Here is a 20,126-nt window from a genome sequence, read left to right on the forward strand (position 1 = left end):
AAGTGAATAACGTAGTCGGAAGAGGAGCCTAGGAGCAGAAATAGAGACTCTGCCGTAGGATAGCAGGAGCTGCAAAGTGCACAGGACGGCGGTGGTGAGGGGCCTTCAGCAGTTCAGGTGGGAGGCGACTCCGCAAGTGGAGGACTGACCTTCATCCGGAGGGATGAGAGGGGGCACAATACAAGACTGTAGTGCAGCCTGCGGAGGGGGATAGTGGGAAGCGCCCCAGGGCCAACGATTGCAGTCGCATGCTGGTAAAGCATGGAGAACCCCGGAGAAAGAGACTGTGGAGGGGAGTGAGAGGGCCCACGACAAGCTCAAGATACAGACCGGGGAAACGGGTAATGAAGGAGACAATTCAGACACCATACCGGCCAGTGCGAGAATGGACGGAGTGGAGTGTGAAATTGGAGAACGTGATGGTGGGAGACCCAGTGTGAGCCCCAGGCATCAACGGAGGAAGGGCCAGGCTGAGTGGGCTGGACGGGTCCGGAAAACACAGGAGGTTTGAGGGAAGCATCGGGTGGAGCTCCCTGGTGGGACTGAGGAGTGCAGAAAGAGACAGGGGGCTGCCAACCATCCCCCATCCAACAGGGAGGTGAGGCCGTTGGCGAATATGGGCAGGCAGATTACGAGGGAAGCCGGATGGGGGCGGGAAAGCCTGGTGGGAGGCGTGAACGCCGGATGGGGCGGGAAAGCCTGGTGGGAGGCGTGAATGCGCGAGGGGAGGCAGGCGGATTGGGAGAGAAGCCTGATGGGGGCGGGAGAGCCTGGTGGGTGGGCGTGAATAAGGGGAGGACTGGGCTGGGCTTGCATGCGATGCGCGTGCATGTACACGGGCTCTGCATGAAAACCGCGGGGCTGAAAGCCCTTTGGTTTGAAGATGTTTTCGCCACATGAATTCTCGCTACGCTCGATGCGCTTGCGCGCATCGATAGGTCGCGAGACCTAAAAACAACAACTGATGGACGGAATGTTGCACATTGGCAAAACTTTCACCCCCAGTCACAGATCTGGGTTTAATCCATCGTTAATTTACTCACCACACCACTGCAGATCAAACGTGGCCATATGCAAATTATTCTTGACCCTGTGCCCATAGGAACAGTCCAGCCTGAGCTGCCAAGCCATGTCTTCCCTGGACTGGAATTAAGCATCCTAGGACTGGTTTCTGGCTATCAGCCGTCATCAGTCAGGATAGCTTTATTCCAATGGCATGGAGAACACTGGACTCACGTCTGAGCATACCCGTCCCACTCTGGGTGACGAATGCAAAAATAATTGATGGATGGAATGTTGCACAATGGCAAAACATTCACCCCCAGTCACAGATCTGAGCTTAAGCCATCGTTAATTTGCTCACCACACCACTGTAGATCAAACGTGGCCATATGCAAATAATTCTTGACCATGTGCCTCATAGGAACAGTCCAGCCCAAACTGCCAAGCCATGTCTTCCCTGGACTGGAATCAAGCATCCTATGACCGGTTTCTGTCAATCAGCAGTCATCAGCCAGGGTAGCTTCATTCCAGTGGCATGGAGAGCACGGGACTAACCTCTGAGCATACCCTTCCCACTCGGGGTGACAAATGCAAAAACAACAATTAATGGACAGAATGTTGCACAATGGCAAAACATTCACCCAAGTCACAGATCTGGGTTTAATCCATCGTTATTTTGCTCACCACACCGCTCCAGTTCAGACATGGCCATATGCAAATCAGTATTGACCCTGTGCCTCATGGGAACAGTCCAGCCCAAACTGCCAAGCCATGTCTTCCCTGGACTAGAATCAAGCATCCTAGGACTGGTTTCTGGCTATCAGCCGTCATCAGTCAGGATAGCTTGATTCCAGTGCCATGGAGAGCATGGGCCTCACGTCTGAGCATATCTGTCCCACTTGGGGTGACAAATGCAAAAACAACAATTGATGGACCGAATGTTGCACAATGGCAAAACATTCACCCCCAGTCACAGATCTGCGTTTAAGCCATCATTATTTTACACACCACACCACCCCAGTTCAGACATGGCCATATTCAAATCAGTCTTGACCCGGTGCCCCATGGGAACAGTCCAGCCCAAACTGCCAAGCCATGTCTTCCCTGGACTGGAATCAAGCATCCTAGGACTGATTTCTGGCTATCAGCCGTCATCAGTGAGGATAGCTTGATTCCAGTGGCATGGAGAGCAAGGGCCTCACGTCTGAGTATCCCCATCCCACTCTGCGTGACAAATGCAAAAACAACAACTGATGGACGGAATGTTGCACATTGGCAAAACTTTCACCCCCAGTCACAGATCTGGGTTTAATCCATCGTTAATTTGCTCACCACACCACTGTAGATCAAACGTGGCCATATGCAAATAATTCTTGACCATGTGCCTCATAGGAACAGTCCAGCCTGAGCTGCCAAGCCATGTCTTCCCTAGACTGGAATCAAGCATCCTAGGACTGGTTTCTGGCTATCAGCCGTCATCAGTCAGGATAGCTTGATTCCAGTGGCATGGAGAAAACTGGACTCACGTCTGAGCATACCCGTCCCACTCGGGGTGATGAATGCAAAAACAACAATTGATGGATGGAATGTTGCACAATGGCAAAACATTCACCCCCAGTCACAGATCTGAGCTTAAGCCATCGTTATTTTGCTCACCGCACCACCCCAGCTCAGACATTGCCATGTGCAAATCAGTCTTGACCCTGTGCCTCATGGGAACAGTCCAGCACTAACTGCCAAGCCATGTCTTCCTTGGACCGGAATCAAGCTTCCTAGGACCAGTTTTTGGCTATCAGCCATCATCAACCACGATGGCTTGATTCCAGTGGCATGGAGAGCACGGGACTCACGTCTGAGCATACCAGTCCCACTAGGGGTGACAAATGCAAAAAGAACACTTGATAGATAGAACGTGGCACAATGGCAAATCATTAACCCTAGTCACAGATCTTGGTTTAATCCATCGTTATTTTGCTCAGCACACCACCCTAGTTCAGACATGGCCATATGAAAATCAGTCTTGACCCTCTGCCTCATGAGAACATTCCAGCCCGAACTGCAAAGCCATGTCTTCCCTGGACCCGTATCAAGCATCCTAGGACCGGTTTCTGCCTATCAGCCGTCATCAGCCAAGATAGCTTGATTTCAGTGGCCTGGAGAGAACGGGACTCACGTCTGAGTATCCCCATCCCACTCAGGATGACAAATTCAAAAACAATTGATGGACCGAATGTTGCACATTGGCAACATTTTCACCCCCAGTCACAGATCTGGGTTTAATCTATCGTTATTTTGCTCACCACTCCACCCCAGTTCAGACATGGCCATATTCAAATCAGTCTTGACCCGGTGCCTCATGGGAACAGTCCAACCCGAACTGCCAAGCCATGTCTTCCCTGGACGGGAATCAAGCATCCTAGGACTGGTTTCTGGCTATCAGCCGTCATCAGTGAGGATAGCTTGATTCCAGTGGCATGGAGAGCAAGGGCCTCACGTCTGAGTATCCCCATCCCACTCTGTGTGACAAATGCAAAAACAACAACTGATGGATGGAATGTTGCACATTGGCAAAACTTTCACCCCCAGTCACAGATCTTGGTTTAATCCGTCGTTAATTTGCTCACCACACCACTGCAGATCAAACGTGGCCATATGCAAATAATTCTTGACCCTGTGCCTCATAAGAACAGTCCAGCCTGAGCTGCCAAGCCATGTCTTCCCTGGACTGGAATCAAGCATCCTAGGACTGGTTTCTGGCTATCAGCCGTCATCAGTCAGTATAGCTTGATTCCAGTGGCATGGAGAACACTGGACTCACGTCTGAGCATACCCGTCCCACTCGGGGTGACGAATGCAAAAACAACAATTGATGGATGGCTTGATTCCAGTGGCATGGAGAACACTGGACTCACGTCTGAGCATACCCGTCCAACTCGGGGTGATGAATGCAAAAACAACAATTGATGGATGGAATGTTGCACAATGGCAAAACATTCACCCCCAGTCACAGATCTGAGCTTAAGCCATCGTTATTTTGCTCACCGCACTACCCCAGCTCAGTCATTGCCATATGCAAATCAGTCTTGACCCTGTGCCTCATGGGAACAGTTCAGCACTAACTGCCAAGCCATGTCTTCCTTGGACAGTAATCAAGCTTCCTAGGACCAGTTTTTGGCTATCAGCCATCATCAACCACGATAGCTTGATTCCAGTGGCATGGAGAGCACGGGACTCACGTCTGAGTATCCCCGTCCCACTCGGGATGACAAATGCAAAAACAATTGATGGACCGAATGTTGCACAATGGCAAAGCATTCACCCCCAGTCACAGATCTGGGTTTAATCAATCGTTATTATGCTCACCACTCCACCCCAGTTCAGACATGGCCATATGCAGATCAGTCTCGACCCTGTGCCTCAGGGGAACATTCCAGCCCGAACTGCCAAGCCATGTCTTCCCTGGACCGGAATGAAGCATCCTAGGACTGGTTTCTATCAATCAGCAGTCATCAGCCAGGGTAGCTTGATTCCAGTGGCATGGAGAGCACGGGACTCACCTCTTAGCATACCCTTCCCACTCGGGGTGACAAATGCAAAAACAACAATTGATGGACAGAATGTTGCACAATGGCAAAACATTCACCCCCAGTCACATATCTGGTTTTAAGCCACTGTTATTTTGCTCACCACACCACCCCAGTTCAGGCATGGCCATATGCAAATCAGTCATGGGAACATTCTAGCCTGAACTGCCAAGCTATGTCTTCCATGGACTGGAATCAAGCATCCTAGGACCGGTTTCCGGCTATCAGCCGTCATCAGTCAGGATAGCTAGATTCCAGTGGCATAGAGAGCATGGGCCTCACGTCTGAGCATACCCGTCCCACTCTGCGTTACAAATGCAAAAACAACTGATGGATGGAATGTTGCACATTGGCAAAACATTCCGCCCCAGTCACAGATCTGGTTTTAAGCCATTGGTATTTTACTCACCACACCACCCCAGTTCAGGCATGGCCATATGCAAATCAGTCTTGACCCTGTGCCTCATGGGAACAGTCCAGCCTGAACTGCCAAGCAATGTCTTCCATGGACTGGAATTAAGCATCCTATGCCCATCATCTGCCAGGATAGCTTGATTCGAGTGGCATGGAGAGCACAGGACTCAATTCAGAGCATACCCGTCCCACTCAGGGTGACAAATGCAAAAACAACAATTGATGGACGGAATGTTGCACAATGGCAAAACATTCAAACCCAAGTCACAGATCTGGGTTTGATCCATCGTTAATTTGCTCACCACACCACACCAGTTCAGACATGGCCATATGCAAATTAGTCTTGACCCTGTGCCTCATGGGAACAGTCCAGCCCTAACTGCCAAGCCATGTCTTTCTTGGACCCGAATCAAGCTTCCTATGACCAGTTTTTGGCTCAGCCATCATCAACCATGATAGCTTGATTCCAGTGGCATGGAGAGCACAGGACTCACGTCTGAGCATACCCGTCCCACTAGGGATGACAAATGCAAAAACAATAATTGATCGACAAAATGTGGCACAATGGCAAAACATTCACTCCAGTCACAGATCTTGGTGTAATTCATTGTTATGTTGCTCACCACCCGAGTTCAGACATGGCCATATGCAAATCAGTCTTGACCCTCTGCCTCATGAGAACATTCCAGCCCGAACTGCCAAGCCATGTCTTCCCTGGACCCGAATCAAGCATCCTAGGACCGGTTTCTGTCTATCAGCAGTCATCAGCCAGCATAGCTTGATTCCAGTGGCATGGAGAGCACGGGACTCACGTCTGAGCATACCCGTCCCACTCTGGGTGACAAATGCAAAAACAGCAATTGATGGATGGAATGTTGCACAATGGCAAAACATTAACCCCCAGTGACAGATCTGGGTTTAATCCATCATTATTTTGCTCACCACACTACCCCAGTAAAAACATGGCCATATGGATATGAGTCTTGACTGTGTGCCTCAAGGGAACAGTCCAGCCCGTCCTGCCAAGCCTTGTCTTCCCTGGACCAGAATCAAGCATCCTAGGACCGGTTTCGGGCTATCTGCAGTCGTCAGCCAGGATAGCTTGATTCCAGTGGCATGGAGAGCACGGGACGCACGTCTGAGCAAACCCTTCCCGCTAGTGGTGACAAATGCAAAAACAACAATTGAAAGACAGAATGTTGCACGATGGCAAAACATTCACCCCAGGCACAGATCTGGGTTTAATCCATCATTATTTTGTTCACCACACCACCCCAGTTCAGACATGGCCATATGCAAATCAGTCTTGACCCTGTGCCTCATGAGAACAGTCCAGCCCAAACTGCCAAGCCATGTCTTCCCTGGACCCGAATCAAGCATCCGAGGACAGGTTTCTGCCTATCAGCCATCATCACCCAGGATAGCTTGATTCCAGTGGCATTGAGATAACGGGACTAACTTCTGAGCATACCCGTCCCACTCAGGGTAGCAAATGCAAAAACAAAAATTGTTAGACAGGATGTTGTACAATGGCAAAACATTCACACCAATCACTGATCTGGGTTTAATCCATCATTATTTTGCTCACCACACCACCCCAGTTCAGACATGGCCCTTTGCAAATCAGTCTTGACCCTGTGCCTCATGAGAACAGTCCAGCCCTAACTGCCAAGCCATATCTTCCTAGGACCGGAATCAAGCTTCCTAGGGCCAGTTTTTGGCTATCAGCCATCATCAACCACGATATCTTGATTCCAATGGCATGGAGAGCACGGGACTCAAGTCTGAGCATACCCGTCCCACTAGGGGTGACAAATGCAAAAAGAACACTTGATAGACAGAATGTGGCACAATGGAAAATCATTCACCCCAGTCACAGATCTGAGTTTAATCCATCGTTATTTTGCTCACCACACCACCCCAGTTCAGACATAGCCATATGCAAATCAGTCTTGATCCTCTGCCTCATGAGAACATTCCAGCCCGAACTGCAAAGCCATGTCTTCCCTTGACCCGAATCAAGCATCCTAGGACCGGTTTCTGCCTATCAGCCATCATCAGCCAAGATAGCTTGATTTCAGTGGCCTGGAGAGCACGGGACTCACGTGTGAGTATACCCGTCCCACTCGGGATTACAAATGTAAAAACAATTGATGGACCGAATGTTGCACAATGGCAAAACCTTCACCCCCATTCACAGATCTGGGTTTATTCTATCATTATTTTGCTCACCACTCCACCCCAGTTCTGATATGGCCATATGCAAATCAGTCTTGACCCTGTGCCTCGTGGGAACAGTTCAGCCCGAACTGCCAAGCCATGTCTTCCCTGGACCGGAATGAAGCATCCTAGGACCGGTTTCTGTCAATCAGCAGTCATCAGCCAGGGTAGCTTGATTCCAGTGGCATGGAGAGCACGGGACTCACCTCTTAGCATACCCTTCCCACTCGGGGTGACAAATGCAAAAACAACAATTGATGGAGAGAATGTTGCACAATGGCAAAACATTCACCCAAGTCACAGATCTGGGTTTAATCCATCGTTATTTTGCTCACCACACCACTCCAGTTCAGACATGGCCATATGCAAACCAGTCTTGACCCTGTGCCTCATGGGAACAGTCCAGCCCAAACTGCCAAGCCATGTCTTCCCTGGACCGGAATCAAGCATCCTAGGACTGGTTTCTGGCTATCAGCCGTCATCAGTCAGGATAGCTTGATTCCAGTGACATGGAGAGCATGGGCCTCACGTCTGAGCATATCCGTCCCACTTGGGGTGACAAATGCCAAAACAACAATTGATGGACCGAATGTTGCACAATGGCAAAACATTCACCCCCAGTCACAGGTCTGGGTTTAAGCCATCATTATTTTTCACACCACACCACCCCAGTTCAGACATAGCCATATTCAAATCAGTCTTGACCCGCTGCCTCATGGGAACAGTCCAGCCCTAACTGCCAAGCCATGTCTTCCTTGGACCGGAATCAAGCTTCCTAGGACCAGTTTTTGGCTATCAGCCATCATCAACCACGATGGCTTGATTCCAGTGGCATGGAGAGCACGGGACTCACGTCTGAGCATACCAGTCCCACTAGGGGTGACAAATGCAAAAAGAACACTTGATAGATAGAACGTGGCACAATGGCAAATCATTAACCCTAGTCACAGATCTTGGTTTAATCCATCATTATTTTGCTCACCACACCACCCCAGTTCAGACATGGCCATATGCAAATCAGTCTTGACCCTCTGCCTCATGAGAACATTCCAGCCCGAACTGCAAAGCCATGTCTTCCCTGGACCCGTATCAAGCATCCTAGGACCGGTTTCTGCCTATCAGCCGTCATCAGCCAAGATAGCTTGATTTCAGTGGCCTGGAGAGAACGGGACTCACGTCTGAGTATCCCCATCCCACTCAGGATGACAAATGCAAAAACAATTGATGGACGGAAGTTGCACAATGACAAAACATTCACCCCCAGTCACAGATCTGGGTTTAATCTATCGTTATTTTGCTCACCACTCCACCCCAGTTCAGACATGGCCATATTCAAATCAGTCTTGACCCGGTGCCTCATGGGAACAGTCCAACCCGAACTGCCAAGCCATGTCTTCCCTGGACTGGAATCAAGCATCCCAGGACTGGTTTCTGGCTATCAGCCGTCATCAGTGAGGATAGCTTGATTCCAGTGGCATGGAGAGCAATGGCCTCACGTCTGAGTATCCCCATCCCACTCTGCGTGACAAATGCAAAAACAACAACTGATGGATGGAATGTTGCACAATGGCAAAACATTCACCCCCAGTCACAGATCTGAGCTTAAGCCATCGTTATTTTGCTCACCGCACCACCCCAGCTCAGACATTGCCATATGCAAATCAGTCTTGACCCTGTGCCTCATGGGAACAGTTCAGCACTAACTGCCAAGCCATGTCTTCTTTGGACAGTAATCAAGCTTCCTAGGACCAGTTTTTGGCTAGCAGCCATCATCAACCACGATAGCTTGATTCCAGTGGCATGGAGAGCACGGGACTCACGTCTGAGTATCCCCGTCCCACTCGGGATGACAAATGCAAAAACAATTGATGGACCGAATGTTGCACAATGGCAAAACATTCACCCCCAGTCACAGACCTGGGTTTAATCTATCGTTATTTTGCTCACCACTCCACCCCAGTTCAGACATGGCCTTATGCAAATCAGTCTTGACCCTGTGCCTCATGGGAACAGTCCAGCCCGAACTGCCAAGCCATGTCTTCCCTGGACCGGAATGAAGCATCCTAGGACCGATTTCTGTCAATCAGCAGTCATCAGCCAGGGTAGCTTGATTCCAGTGGCATGGAGAGCACGGGACTCACCTCTGAGCATACCCTTCCCACTCGGGGTGACAAATGCAAAAACAACAATTGATGGACAGAATGTCGCACAATGGCAAAACATTCACCCCCAGTCACATATCTGGTTTTAAGCCATTGTTATTTTGCTCACCACACCACCCCAGTTCAGGCATGGCCATATGCAAATCAGTCTTGACCTTGTGCCTCATGGGAACAGTCTAGCCTGAACTGCCAAGCCATGTCTTCCATGGACTGGAATCAAGCATCCTAGGACCGGTTTCCGGCTATCAGCCGTCATCAGTCAGGATAGCTAGATTCCAGTGGCATAGAGAGCATGGGCCTCACGTCTGAGCATACCCGTCCCACTCTGCTTTACAAATGCAAAAACAACTGATGGATGGAATGTTGCACATTGGCAAAACATTCACCCCCAGTCACAGATCTGAGTGTAAGCCACCATTATTTTACTCACCACACCACCCCAGTTCAGACATGGCCATATGCAAATCAGTCTTGTCTTGACCCTGTGCCTCATGGGAACAGTCCAGCCCAAACTGCCAAGCCATGTCTTCCCTGGACTGCAATCAAGCATCCTAGGACTGGTTTCTGGCTATCAGCCATCATCTGCCAGGATAGCTTGATTCCAGTGGCATGGAGAGCACAGGACTCACGTCAGAGCATACCCGTCCCACTCAGGGTGACAAATGCAAAAACAACAATTGATGGACGGAATGTTGCACAATGGCAAAACATTCAAACCCAAGTCACAGATCTGGGTTTAATCCATCGTTAATTTGCTCACCACACCACTCCAGTTCAGACATGGCCATATGTAAATCAGTCTTGACCCTGTGCCTCATGGGAACAGTCTAGCCCAAACTGCCAAGCCATGTCTTCCCTGGACTGGAATCAAGCATCCTAGGACTGGTTTCTGGCATTCAGCCATCATAAGCCAGGATAGCTTAATTCCAGTGGCATGGAGAGCACGGGACTCACGTCAGAGCATACCCGTCCCACTCAGGGTGACAAATGAAAAAACAACAATTGATGGACGGAATGTTACCCAATGGCAAAACATTCAACCCAAGTCACAGATCTGGGTTTAATCCATCGTTATTTTGCTCACCACACCACCCCAGTTCAGACATGGCCATATGCAAATTAGACTTGACCCTGTGCCTCATGGGAACAGTCCAGCCCGAATTGCCAAGCCATGTCTTCCCTGGACCAGAATCAAGCATCCTAGGACCGGTTTCTGGCTATCAGCAGTCATCAGCCAGGGTAGCTTCATTCCAGTGGCATGGATAGCACAGGACTCACGTCTGAGCATATCCGTCCCACTTGGGGTGACAAATGCAAAAACAACAATTGATGGACCGAATGTTGCACAATGGCAAACCAATCACCCCCAGTCACAGATCTGGGTGTAAGCCACCATTATTTTACTCACCACACCACCCCAGTTCAGACATGGCCATATGCAAATCAGTCTTGTCTTGACCCTGTGCCTCATGGGAACAGTCCAGCCCAAACTGCCAAGCCATGTTTTCCCTGGACTGCAATCAAGCATCCTAGGACTGGTTTCTGGCTATCAGCCATCATCAGTCAGGATAGCTTGATTCCAGTGGCATGGAGAACACTGGACTCACGTCTGAGTATACCCTACCCACTCGGGGTGAGGAATGCAAAAACAACAATTTATGGATGGAATATTGCACAATGGCAAAACATTCACCCCAGGTCACAGATCTGAGTTTAAGCCATCGTTATTTTGCCCACCACACCACACCAGCTCAGATATGGCCGTATGCAAATCAGTCTTGACCCTGTACCTCATGGGAACAGTTCAGCCCGAACTGCCAAGCCATGTCTTCCCTGGACCGGAATGAAGCATCCTAGGACCGGTTTCTGTCAATCAGCAGTCATCAGCCAGGGTAGCTTGATTCCAGTGGCATGGAGAGCACGGGACTCACCTCTTAGCATACCCTTCCCACTCGGGGTGACAAATGCAAAAACAACAATTGATGGAGAGAATGTTGCACAATGGCAAAACATTCACCCAAGTCACAGATCTGGGTTTAATCCATCGTTATTTTGCTCACCACACCACTCCAGTTCAGACATGGCCATATGCAAACCAGTCTTGACCCTGTGCCTCATGGGAACAGTCCAGCCCAAACTGCCAAGCCATGTCTTCCCTGGACCGGAATCAAGCATCCTAGGACTGGTTTCTGGCTATCAGCCGTCATCAGTCAGGATAGCTTGATTCCAGTGACATGGAGAGCATGGGCCTCACGTCTGAGCATATCCGTCCCACTTGGGGTGACAAATGCCAAAACAACAATTGATGGACCGAATGTTGCACAATGGCAAAACATTCACCCCCAGTCACAGGTCTGGGTTTAAGCCATCATTATTTTTCACACCACACCACCCCAGTTCAGACATAGCCATATTCAAATCAGTCTTGACCCGCTGCCTCATGGGAACAGTCCAGCCCTAACTGCCAAGCCATGTCTTCCTTGGACCGGAATCAAGCTTCCTAGGACCAGTTTTTGGCTATCAGCCATCATCAACCACGATGGCTTGATTCCAGTGGCATGGAGAGCACGGGACTCACGTCTGAGCATACCAGTCCCACTAGGGGTGACAAATGCAAAAAGAACACTTGATAGATAGAACGTGGCACAATGACAAATCATTAACCCTAGTCACAGATCTTGGTTTAATCCATCATTATTTTGCTCACCACACCACCCCAGTTCAGACATGGCCATATGCAAATCAGTCTTGACCCTCTGCCTCATGAGAACATTCCAGCCCGAACTGCAAAGCCATGTCTTCCCTGGACCCGTATCAAGCATCCTAGGACCGGTTTCTGCCTATCAGCCGTCATCAGCCAAGATAGCTTGATTTCAGTGGCCTGGAGAGAACGGGACTCACGTCTGAGTATCCCCATCCCACTCAGGATGACAAATGCAAAAACAATTGATGGACGGAATGTTGCACAATGACAAAACATTCACCCCCAGTCACAGATCTGGGTTTAATCTATCGTTATTTTGCTCACCACTCCACCCCAGTTCAGACATGGCCATATTCAAATCAGTCTTGACCCGGTGCCTCATGGGAACAGTCCAACCCGAACTGCCAAGCCATGTCTTCCCTGGACTGGAATCAAGCATCCCAGGACTGGTTTCTGGCTATCAGCCGTCATCAGTGAGGATAGCTTGATTCCAGTGGCATGGAGAGCAATGGCCTCACGTCTGAGTATCCCCATCCCACTCTGCGTGACAAATGCAAAAACAACAACTGATGGATGGAATGTTGCACAATGGCAAAACATTCACCCCCAGTCACAGATCTGAGCTTAAGCCATCGTTATTTTGCTCACCGCACCACCCTAGCTCAGACATTGCCATATGCAAATCAGTCTTGACCCTGTGCCTCATGGGAACAGTTCAGCACTAACTGCCAAGCCATGTCTTCTTTGGACAGTAATCAAGCTTCCTAGGACCAGTTTTTGGCTAGCAGCCATCATCAACCACGATAGCTTGATTCCAGTGGCATGGAGAGCACGGGACTCACGTCTGAGTATCCCCGTCCCACTCGGGATGACAAATGCAAAAACAATTGATGGACCGAATATTGCACAATGGCAAAACATTCACCCCCAGTCACAGACCTGGGTTTAATCTATCGTTATTTTGCTCACCACTCCACCCCAGTTCAGACATGGCCTTATGCAAATCAGTCTTGACCCTGTGCCTCATGGGAACAGTCCAGCCCGAACTGCCAAGCCATGTCTTCCCTGGACCGGAATGAAGCATCCTAGGACCGATTTCTGTCAATCAGCAGTCATCAGCCAGGGTAGCTTGATTCCAGTGGCATGGAGAGCACGGGACTCACCTCTGAGCATACCCTTCCCACTCGGGGTGACAAATGCAAAAACAACAATTGATGGACAGAATGTCGCACAATGGCAAAACATTCACCCCCAGTCACATATCTGGTTTTAAGCCATTGTTATTTTGCTCACCACACCACCCCAGTTCAGGCATGGCCATATGCAAATCAGTCTTGACCTTGTGCCTCATGGGAACAGTCTAGCCTGAACTGCCAAGCCATGTCTTCCATGGACTGGAATCAAGCATCCTAGGACCGGTTTCCGGCTATCAGCCGTCATCAGTCAGGATAGCTAGATTCCAGTGGCATAGAGAGCATGGGCCTCACGTCTGAGCATACCCGTCCCACTCTGCTTTACAAATGCAAAAACAACTGATGGATGGAATGTTGCACATTGGCAAAACATTCACCCCCAGTCACAGATCTGAATGTAAGCCACCATTATTTTACTCACCACACCACCCCAGTTCAGACATGGCCATATGCAAATCAGTCTTGTCTTGACCCTGTGCCTCATGGGAACAGTCCAGCCCAAACTGCCAAGCCATGTCTTCCCTGGACTGCAATCAAGCATCCTAGGACTGGTTTCTGGCTATCAGCCATCATCTGCCAGGATAGCTTGATTCCAGTGGCATGGAGAGCACAGGACTCACGTCAGAGCATACCCGTCCCACTCAGGGTGACAAATGCAAAAACAACAATTGATGGACGGAATGTTGCACAATGGCAAAACATTCAAACCCAAGTCACAGATCTGGGTTTAATCTATCGTTATTTTGCTCACCACTCCACCCCAGTTCAGACATGGCCTTATGCAAATCAGTCTTGACCCTGTGCCTCATGGGAACAGTCCAGCCCGAACTGCCAAGCCATGTCTTCCCTGGACCGGAATCAAGCATCCTAGGACCGGTTTCTGGCTATCAGCAGTCATCAGCCAGGGTAGCTTCATTCCAGTGGCATGGATAGCACAGGACTCAGGTTCGTTTTTTTTTTTTACAGGAAATGTTGATACTTCCACATTAAGGTTTGAGGCTTTTCCAGTTGTGTATACTAGGCCCACCCATAAAAAAAAGAGTAGCGTTTAATCAGCACAAGTGGGGGAATGTTGGGCAGTAGGAATTTTGTGGATCGCTGTGTATTTCAGAAGTATACATCACATAAATGCAAGGACAATTTGTGATTTTTGGTAGCGTTTGAGGTGCCCTGTCCAAAATGGGATTGTATTAGTATGGCTGCATCCTCTAAACACGCACAATGAAGCCTAAGAGTGTAGCACAATACCTATTTCCTTTAACATTCTTCATATCATCTGAAATAGCGTAAGGCGGATGCACCACTATTAACTTAACTGGTTAGACATGGCATCTATTGTAATGCTGGGTTTTTCAGGGCAAAGTATAAGATAAAATGTTTACTGAACCAAGGTGAATTAGTAGAAAGAAGAGTACCATTCTCAGTTCTGCCTCGTTCTGGCTGTGCATCCTGGGCTCTTGAAGGTCCTGGCTGGTCATTCCACTGGTTCACCTCTATTTCTGGTGATTGCAGGATTCTTGCCCCATAAGGGATCACAGGTATGGTTGCGTGCAGTGGGTTGTTTGGGGAGAAAGCCCCATTAAATGTTTGTATATCATCACTAGTACGATCAATTGTACTGTAAATTGGTCCATCTGTTGCTGCCGTAGTAAACTTCTCAGTCTGGGCAATATAATTGGAAATCCCAGCATCTGTGAAGTTTAACAAGAGAAAAACAATCATGCCGGTGTGACATTCAATGGCAACAGCTGCACAACGTTAGCCTGGCATATTAATGTTAACATTATATGCGACGTTTCTTCATAAGATATACATTAGCTAGAAAACACACAATTAAAGACCAAACCAAGAATGAGAACTGTATTATTCCAAACAACAATGTTCTGCTTCATATGCTATCACATTGGACCATTCCTCATGTTAATGAGGATTTGATTTAGGTACATGCAAAGAAGAGAAACAACCAGTCATGTTTCCTGATACAATTCTGAAATAGATTCATGTTAACTCTTTACATTGGGCCCTATGGGTAAGAAATAAGTCTAGTGGGCAAAATCAGAAGGACTTATTCTGCTGCAAAAGACGTGTTGTGATTACCCCTTGACTGATTACTACACTTTAATAAGCCCATCACTTGAAATTTGTAGAGCTTTTGTCAGACCTTCCAGGAGGTCTTGTGGCTTTTTGTGCCAGATTTACTACTTCTGACATCTTCATTAGCGTTTTTGAAATACATTGTAAGTTAATTCAATTCAAATAATCTTTATTCAGAAAAAGTTTCCATAAAAGATATACACATGTAAAACACAAATCTATAAATAAAAAGATTAAAATCTATAGTGCATGAATTAAATTTAAAATGATGTGCAAATACAGTTTTGTTACAGTAATCTCATAAAAAGATGGATGTCATTTACTGATTATTAGAACAGAGTACTGTGCAAAAAGGCATGAGGTTATTAGTCTGTCTCATAGTGCAATATTTTGAAATGGGCATAGATTTTCCTTTGCTTAAATGCATGAGAATTGAATGACAATACTATGAAGCACAATTCTAATGTATTTAAATTACATAAAAAATTCAGGCCGTCCTAAAAAAAAACAAATTTTGTTTTAAAAATACAGGGTTTAAATAGTGGTTCCTTATATCTTGGTAGCATTTACAAAACAGAATATCATGTTCAGTTGATTGCGCAAAAGTTCCATTGCTGTAATTTCTTTGCCAAAACGCCAGTTTTTGAAAATGCAACAGCAAAAAGTAAAATACCTAATCACAACCTTGTAAGATAAAACCGTTCCTACATATTATTTACAAGTAACAAATAGTTTGGGATATCGTTACATGGATTGCCTAATATATATTTTTGTATAGTCGATTTACACCTTTACCTGGAATCTCTCCTCTCCTCCATGAAACTCAAGAGGAATTTCTTTAATTCAGTCATTCATAAACTTTATTTTGTCATTACAACCATAAAAGTGCGAGTGCTTGCAGTACAATTATCGAACAATATATGCATATATGAGAATCATTAAATAGTATACTGTTTAAAATATTAAAAACAGTTATAAAAGGATCAAATCTATTAGTATTTGTAAAACATATACCATATTATAAAAGGGATTCCACTGAACATCAAAATGTGATCAATTTAGAAAGATAAAACATTACATAGTTGTTACAACTGGAAATAAATACTTAATACAATTATGAAATGCAGAATATCCCGTCTTGGACGCATACCTTCTGATATTCCACATTTTTCCAAGGAATTTAGCAACTCCACATGCTACAGAAGTCCTATATTCTGATTTTGGGATGCCAAGAGCTTCCCAGTTGCAACAATTTCCCAATAATCTACAAACAGGGGCTAGCCACTTATGTCTCGGGAGTCTGTACAGAGGGCAAACAAAGAACTTCTGGCCAATTGTTTCAATCATTGTAAAACAGCCCGGGCAGTGCTGTGTTATAGCCAGGGGCTGCCTCCAAGCAGCTAAAAAGGAGTTCACAGGAAGGGATCCAAAATTAAATTGGATATAAAGTTTCATATCCTGTGGGATGGTAATAAGCTCCATATACTGTTCGAAAGTGCTTAGTAGTTTGAATTCCATGAATTCTAACCCGAGGCATCCCACAAGTGATTGAGCAACAAAAGATTGTGATACCCAGCTCCATTATTGGTTTTTAACCACTTCTTTACTTGGCAGTTGGACAACGTCTTTAGTTTGCCATGAACTTCCCAGACCTATCTCTGATACTAGTGACCTGACCTCGGGGAGCCGCTCACAGAGGGTTCTGTGCCTGAAGGGACGACGTGGGACCTGTGCGCTCTGCCAGCGCTTGGAAATCCGAGTGGGGCATTTTCAGGGGAAAGACTGCTGCACACGCCGAGGGACTGCGAGGTCCAGAAGTCTCTGTGCTCACCAGCTGCTGCCTCTTCCCTCGGCGTTCCCGCCCCCCTGCCTGGTGATTCATTTACCTATCGCGGCCCCCGCTTCGCGGGAGCCGCTCACAGAGGGTTCTGTGCCTGAAGAGACGACGTGGGACCTGTGCGCTCTGCCAGCGCTTGGAAATCCGAGTGGGGCATTTTCAGGGGAAAGACTGCTGCACACGCCGAGGGACTGCGAGGTCCAGCAGTCTCTGTGCTCACCAGCTGCTGCCTCTTCCCTCGGCGTTCCCGCCCCCCTGCCTGGTGATTCATTTACCTATCGCGGCCCCCGCTTCGCGGGAGCCTCTCACAGAGGGTTCTGTGCCTGAAGGGACGACGTGGGACCTGTGCGCTCTGCCAGCGCTTGGAAATCCGAGTGGGGCATTTTCAGGGGAAAGACTGCTGCACACGCCGAGGGACTGCGAGGTCCAGAAGTCTCTGTGCTCACCAGCTGCTGCCTCTTCCCTCGACGTTCCCGCCCCCCTGCCTGGTGATTCATTTACCTATCGCGGCCCCCGCTTCGCGGGAGCCGCTCACAGAGGGTTCTGTGCCTGAAGGGACGACGTGGGACCTGTGCGCTCTGCCAGTGCTTGGAAATCCGAGTGGGGCATTTTCAGGGGAAAGACTGCTGCACACGCCGAGGGACTGCGAGGTCCAGCAGTCTCTGTGCTCACCAGCTGCTGCCTCTTCCCTCGGCGTTCCCGCCCCCCTGCCTGGAGTGTTTTAAATCTAGCTCCTAATCCCGCGACGCGGGACGCGCGCGGGACATAGCCCGGGGCGAAGCCCGGGCAAAGGGCGGGCCCTCCACGGCCCTCAAAGGCCGGAAAAGGACGGGACGGGCCACCCCCCTTGGTTGCCACTTCCTAGGCATACTATATAATAGATATAGACCCCCTGTAAGTATTTTGTGTTCCTATTAGTGGACTCTCTCACATATTAAGGTCCTACATTCCTATACCATCATGACCACCAAGGTGGACCATTTTACCTACGTAGACAGCAGTGGGCAAACGTGCTCCCTGTTAGATGAGCTGAACCTCCTTTGCAAAACCACATACGCCTCATTAGAAACTCCCCTTCTGCCCACAAATGTGAGTTTACTTTCACACAAGGCTATCCTTCTAGACTCACCCATATTTGTTAATAAATCTTGCAGTCCGAATACACAAAGCAATGAGTCCCCTCAGATCCCATCTACAAAAAGGAAAAATATCGATGTCACTAAAGGTGGAAATAATCCTACAATTCAAAAACTGTGTCCATCCACTGCAAACTCCCCAATGATTCCTCCGTCTGTGGAGTTTCCAGAAGCCATAGCACCCCCTTCCCAACTGCAAATAATACCCATTATCGAACAACTGCTTAGTTCCATGATAGCACCCTTACTAGAAAAAATGAACTTGTTAGGGGAACGGCTTTCCGAGATAGAGAAAGCCATTCTCTTAAACCCGCTGGTTGGCAAACACAGTGTTACACCCAATCGCCCTAAGACTTCTCCTACACATCTAGGCTCAAAACCACCTGTGCTGGATAAAAGGCATCAAATAAAACCCACTGGCCCTACTGCTTCAAGGCAACAAACACCTAAATTCCCCACTAAAGTTTCCCTCCCACAGCTGACCGCACCGAGAGTAGGTCAAAATAAAATTAATTCTATCCATCTACCTCCGGAAGCGGCCCCATACGTGTGCATCCTTGCGGGCGTACCTTCTCTCCCACCGGGAAAAAGTGAGAGACAATATGATCTAGTCAATAAAACCAAATTCTGGCTGTCAAAAAATAGACCATTGCCTCCAAATCTATACGGAGTAATAAGGAGTGTTAGAAGGGTTGGTTGGCTGGGCTCTCTTCCCAAAGACGTTGTGGGGGACCTGGTACTCGTGAGATTTAGGGACCGAAACATAGTACCTTATTTGAAAACCTTTTCGCCTCAAGTAAGAGATGGCCCAATATCAATATGGGACCTACATGACTTTTACCCCATAATCCCGGGCTTTCCCCCCTGAATATCTGGACATATAACAAAGGCTAATCATGAACTCCTGTGTTTAAACCACGAACTCCTTTGATACTGCCATAACCTTGTAGCGGAAAATAACTTTTTATGTCAGGGACCCTTCCTTACTGTACTCTAGTCACTTAAAATGTTTTTATATAGATTGTAAATTGTATTTATCATGAACTTTTATGGTTTTGTCTTTCAAAAGCCGAATAAAGTATATTTGAATTTGAATTTGACCTCGTTGAACCATCCAATCTTTTTAAAGTGGTCAAGCTTGGAAACCTCATCAAGTGCAGCAGCATAATGGGAGAGCTCGGGGTTAGTTTGAGACGGAGCCAAAAAAAGCGGGGGCGGAGTCTAGATTTATCCGCAATTGAGCGTCTACCCATATCTAGCCGTAGTGTTTGAAGTGGTGTTCTCTGGGGAAGTGATCATAACATTCTTAATAATTTATTATCTGTAATTAACAGGCTTTCAATGTTTTCGAATCCCCGGAGTTCAGCCCCATACAGAGCTGAACTCACGACCTTGTGGTCATAAATCTGAAGAGGGGCAGCGATTGGCTTAGTTTTGGAAGTTGCCCCAATGGTCTGCCTATGCTATAGATTCTGCTTTGCAACATGATCTTTCCATGCCATTTCTCAGATAGGGTTATGCCCAAATAATCCAAAGTGTCCACTCTCTCAAGAGGGATCTCCCCTAGCAGCATTTTACCTTTGAATGTTCTATGTGGGTTCATTAGCAGAAGTTTGGTTTTCGAGGTATTAACCTCGAGACCTCGGTGATCGCAAAAGGCCTTGAAGCGATCCAAGAGCAGTTGCAGACCACTGGGTGTTTTGTACACTATCAATGTGTTGTCTGCAAATATTAAGGTTGTTACTTTGACACAGGGGCGAAAGCTGGTACTTCAGCCAGT

The 20,126-nt window shown here is 47.8% G+C and overlaps 1 protein-coding gene across 1 annotated transcript in view; it reads left to right on the forward strand.

Annotated features, from left to right (window-relative positions):
* The first annotated feature begins 344 nt into the window (after window positions 1-344).
* The window catches only part of LOC147732752 (uncharacterized), a 53,106-nt gene continuing 33,324 nt past the window's right edge, over window positions 345-20,126 (forward strand). Inside the window, exon 1 of the mRNA XM_086954317.1 lies at window positions 345-436. Within this exon, the coding sequence (XP_086810443.1) occupies window positions 345-436 (92 nt within the window). The remainder of the gene's footprint in view (window positions 437-20,126) is intronic.

Source organism: Lissotriton vulgaris, chromosome 2_1, assembly GCF_964263255.1.
Source record: "Lissotriton vulgaris chromosome 2_1, aLisVul1.2, whole genome shotgun sequence".
NCBI classification, from domain to species: domain Eukaryota; kingdom Metazoa; phylum Chordata; class Amphibia; order Caudata; family Salamandridae; genus Lissotriton; species Lissotriton vulgaris.